Source organism: Sphaeroforma arctica, assembly GCF_001186125.1.
Source record: "Sphaeroforma arctica JP610 unplaced genomic scaffold supercont1.439, whole genome shotgun sequence".
In the NCBI taxonomy this organism is placed as follows: Eukaryota; class Ichthyosporea; order Ichthyophonida; genus Sphaeroforma; species Sphaeroforma arctica.
Genome location: NW_014040119.1, coordinates 12,840 through 18,265, shown reverse-complemented (window position 1 = coordinate 18,265; position 5,426 = coordinate 12,840). Strand labels below are relative to the sequence as shown.

The following is a 5,426-nucleotide window of genomic DNA, read 5'->3' as shown; positions in this document are numbered from 1 at the left end:
GTGTCTGTTTCTGTGTCAGTGTCTGTGTCTGTCTATTAGTCTAAGCTTGTGTGCGTGTGTGCGTGTGGCTCTGTCTTTGTCTGTGTCTGTGTCTGTGTTTGTGTCTGTGTATATATAAAATATATGTACATCCATGTGATTCTTCAGAACACAAATACTCCTATCATACGCTTTTTCCCACGAGCGATGCAGGTTTGAGACTCCTGATTCACAATCACGTATCCCGTGGCTGTGGGCTGTGTCCCCGGTGTCCTTGACGGTGCCACGACGTCAAATGGCGAAGGTGTGGGTGAGTTGCTAGCCACTCCGTTGATTGGTGGCCCAGATGGGGAACTACTGGGAGAGGGCAAAGGCACAGGAGGTAGTGACCAGCGTTGGTCTATGGTATTGACTCTGCAGTCTCGGGTAGCCATTGGATCGGTAGCCCAGTCTACGCAGAACTGATCAATCTGTGGAATGTGCGGCGAAATATACAATAGTGAGCGAGACAGACTACTGCTAATGATTGTTCACTAGGGAAGAACGTCCATACATGGCGGCGAGGAACGGAACGTACATCCTGTTCGTAACTAAAAGCCGGGATGCAGATTTACAATTGAAAATTTCACAGACCCGTAGTGTAACCTACTTACTCAGGTGAACGCGCATAAGGACCAACATGCTCGACAGTATGTTATAGTCAACTTGAATTTTACTTGAGTTCTGGTGGATGTATCTATAACTGTGCGTGTGCCAGATATCCAGTGGTTGGTTTCGACATTGAATACAGTATATCGTGTAACCGACACCACATATGTGGTTTGTCCAAAGCGGAGAACCGATCCGCAATTGGATGGTATAAGATATGGTAATATTGCATATATCGCATGCAAACCTAACAGTAGGCTACATGGTACATGTTAAGATGCGAGTGTATACAAGTCAGTTTTTGCACGTTGGCGACCTTGCATGAATGTGTAAGCACATTTTTTAATAATTGTGCTATCCCCCTTTTAGTTACACTAAGAAGATGAAAGTCAAAGAATTTATCGCCCTCCTATTCGTTCACCGTCTGATGCGGAAACTTCCGAAGATATCCTAATGAGCCTGATCAGCTATACTCTGATACACAACGTTCATCGAACACAATTTTATGCAAAATAGACACAGTAATTGTGTAAAGGACAAAAAAACACATAGCCACCTACCTTGATAAACCAATGTTCGGCATCACCCACAATGACGCTATTCCATTTTGAACAAGTATCTACAACCTCCATCCCTAGTATTGGAACTGGTACTGGCAACCAATACACCGAAAAGTCAGGCGCACTCATTAAACAGTACTTTTGCTTACCGCCTGTATTAGTGTTTCTATAATAACAACGAAGGAGAAAATCATCAGATTGAGATGGCATGCTTCCTGATAAATATGCAGGTGCTAGAAGTGCGGTTCAGTTCAATTCATCACAATAATTGTGACTGTAGTGTGCTCTTTGTATGCCAATAGATACAAACTATTCAGTAGTTGTAACGGTCAGGTATGAATGTTGACACAAACACTGCTGAGAGATTTTATAGTTGTATCGGCCATGTATGAATGTTGACAAAAACACTGTTGAAGTAGCCAACAATATTGACACAAAAGATGGTCGCTAAACTTACATATCGCACGATATTATCTGCAAGCAAGTACAGGTTTATTAGTCACAAATCAAGTATACCAAGTATGTTGCACAAGGGTATGGTTGCACTATACACTAAGGTATGTATGAAGCTTGTGATAAACATCTACCCGCAAATGACAAGAAAAGATGTTTGTATCACATCCTATATGCTTTCTAAATATACCAAAACAACTGATAGAAATTTGTCCACTTACCGTATTTCGTTATTGACGTATCGGTATGATTCGTAAGTACCGCAAGGCTTTTCGATGGTCGCCTTTACCCCCCCGAAGACAGGAATTCCACTAATTCGCATACATCCACCTGTATACGTTTGCATGGAGAACACATTTTGCATTCCTTGACCCTGGACGCAAGCTAGAAAACCGACAGCAGTCGCGACTTTGGAAGTGAGTTTGAACATGGTATGTGTATTTTAGAAACTCTTGTACTGCCTATTCAATTTCTGATTAAATGTATAGAATCACCAGCTGCACAATGCTGCTGACAATTAGTCCAACGCGCTTAGAAATCCTATTAACTAGAAGGGGAAGTTTACGCTTTGGGATAGACACGTGTTTGTGTTATACGTTGCTACTGGTAACGACTATAATTCGATGATGCTACAGTCTACAGGAGCGTATAAACCTATCATGAGCTGGGATTGTCGCCGCCGATGTACAGTCGTCTACAATATGTCAATATACAATGTCGAGATTTGTGCTCTAGTATTATTTAATTATATGTATATATACAAAAAGTATATATATGAACTTATAAAGCATGTTCCATGGTACAATTTACAGATAGCTCAGATCTATCTGACACCGTTGACCATTGGGTACGCAGAGCTGAGATGCATAAAATAAAAAAATTATACAAGCTTATTTTAAACTTTATACTCTTTTTAGAGCTATGTTTTTAAAATGGCAATTGCATTGCTCACAATGCTCAGTAAATGCTGACCGGCAACCTAAACAATTCTACATTCTACAATGTGATACAACCAATCAGAACACGATTGTAATTTTCGTGCTAAAGTAGGCCAGGATGCCACTGGCCAGTTCAAGCATTTAAAAACTGTGTTTTTATTTATTGGACAGACTGTAGTAGAGCCTTCAGGCACCACCGCCACGTTTGACTTCTCCTGGAGAAACTCGGTCAATATATATAACCTCTCGTCCCTACTGCGAGTCAGACTGGAGAAACACAGTTTGAGCAGGCTCTTGCGTTAAATATTTCAACTAGTTCTATCCAGGCCCATTTTGTACCTCTTCACTTGCCGCGATATGGTGTGGATATGTACTTGCAACACACCTATCAAATTCATCACATACTACATACAAGCGTGCACAAAAATAGATACACGCATATAAATAGGATTGTGCTACAGATAGATACACAGATACTTCTCTATTCGAGCATTCAGAAGCTCGTACTTGCACAGGGGCATCCAGGTATATATATACAGACACATTTAGAGGTACACACAAGTATAACAAAACACGAATGCTTACAGACGCACACACATTCGAAGTATATCATTGTAAATTTTTATCAGAGCGGATGTCAATTATATGCTACAAGTCTCATAACAATATCATCTAATCTTAAATATTCAAGCAACGCATCGAAAGACACGAACAGATCTGCACACATACAATAATTCACTTTACAACCTCTCAAGCACAGTTGACCTTATAAACCTTAAATTATAGAAATACTTTCTGGAGCACTTGGTGTCAAATATGTCTCATCCTTGTATTCAAGGGCAAAACCAAGAAATCTACGATGATACTTTAACCTTCCATGGCACGCACTTCGATTATAATTAGGAAATTTGCCATATAGAATGCTGATACAGAGGACACGCGCTGTATTTAGATCACTACAGAGAAAGACTAGATACTAGAAGCTACCAAAATAAACAAATTCACATACGAACAACAACCTCAAGTTCTCAAACCAATTTGTCCAATCGAGAGACATAAAGGTACGCGATTCTTCCCAATAGTTCTCTCAGCGTCGTTGAATGAACCGAACGGGTAAAATAAAATGTATTGAACATTTTAACGTCCTTCGGACTTCGTCCGTTCAGCCTATTATTTTCTACTTTTTGCTTTTTAAATTTAGAAGGCTACTACTATATATATGTTTTCTATATTTAGGGTTGTCTCTAGTTAGGGTCATGGAACTGCTGGGCGCAGGCGACAGGCCTCATTGTTTAAAGTACGCTATGGCTTTACATATAGACGTTATGTTTTGGTTTTTTAATATTTTTAAAAAAAGTCTTGGAGGTTGGAGGCTGGAGTCCTGAGAGTCAGACTGTCAGACTGACAGATAGACAGACAGAGAACTTCCATTTGTTTTTGCTTTTGTTTTTTTTGTTTGTTTAAAACAATATTAAATAGCTCTTTCTTTTCACTAAAAGCACAGAGCTATTTACAGCCTGTAGGTCTATAATCAAAAGCGTTCCCATTGGTTAATAAGCTATATTTAACCCAAATGTGTCATGTTTTGCCCATTTGAGACCCCGGTACATGAATATAGAAAGGCCTAATAAATTGAACACAATGTGATACCAACAGTAGCGGAGAGTCCAACGCGAATCGTTAAAATTCTTAACGTTGATCGTCCCCGCGGTGAAGTTTGTATTTTAGAAAAAATGCTCGAAGTTTAACTTTTTTTTTACTATTGTTTTTTGGTTTTGTTGTGTTTTGTTTAAAAATATTAGAAAAACAAATACAAATTCTCTCAAAAGTTTATATTCTAATTTTTTATAAATACATAGAAACAATTCATACGAAAAGGAACCCTCCCAAGCATTCTATGGTTTTAGTCCCCAATCGACGCATGCAGTGTTTTACTTTATCTAGTAGTAGTAGGCTAATAAATATGCCCTTATTCCCTTCAAGCGTTTTTTTTGTTCTTTTTAAAAGGCTATGGTTTTTATTTGAGTCTCTCGGTGCGTGGGTTTATATATAAAATTACCAAGTCCCAGTCCTCAGAATTAAAAGTCGTAAACCTCAAAAAACTCCAATGCGAAATATTTTCCGGTATAGTTTTTGGGGTTTTTCTGGCTATATTATTCCGTTGAGGTTTGTTTGGGTTTGTCAAGAGCTGGGGAGAAATGCATAGTAGAAAATTTAAGATAATTCATTGGCCGTCAGAGATAAAAAAGATTAATCAGTGATCTAAATCAGTAAATTATGATTGATGAGTGATGCTTACTGCTCAGTGACGCTCACTGCTGATACCTGCTGTGCAACTGTGGACTGTGGAGTTTGGAGAGTGTTTTATGTGTCAGAATGTGACTGCCGACTGCCGACTGCCGACTGGGTAGAACTTGTTGTGTACTCTGCTGGGGTGAACTGGTGATGACTGACCAGTGACGACTATTAATACTTGTGTACAGTCGACACTCGACTGTGCACTGTGCACTGTGCAGTGTGTAGTATGCACTGTGTGCAGTGAGCAGTGTGTAGTGTGCAGTGTGCACTGTGCACTGTGCAGTGTTTAGTATTAGAAGGCTATTTTTTTCAAACAACAAAAGAAAAACAGCAAGCAAAAATTATTTTTATAATTAGATAGTGTTTTGTTGTTTTTGTTTTGTATTATATATAGAAACGAAACACACAAAACAAATCAAAGAAAGTCGGTTGATGTCGGCCGTCGGCCGTCGGGTGACCGCTGCTGCGTCGCTGGAAAGTGGAATGTCTCTAAATTCATAGCCTTGTAAAAAATATTATACGGCACTGCTGCTGCTGATAGCTGAAAAGG

At 39.3% G+C, this 5,426-nt stretch overlaps 1 protein-coding gene across 1 annotated transcript; it reads right to left on the bottom strand.

Moving 5' to 3' along the window:
• Positions 1-143: 143 nt before the first annotated feature.
• On the bottom strand, positions 144-1,348 carry SARC_06256 (hypothetical protein; the record flags this gene model as incomplete). The annotated part of the gene is made up of 2 exons (XM_014299842.1): positions 1,188-1,348; positions 144-449 (listed from the first exon to the last, which is right to left on the bottom strand). The coding sequence occupies exons 1-2, from the start codon at positions 1,314-1,316 to the stop codon at positions 144-146; spliced, it is 435 nt and encodes a 144-aa protein (XP_014155317.1). The 5' UTR covers positions 1,317-1,348.
• Between the last annotated feature and the right edge of the window lie 4,078 nt (positions 1,349-5,426).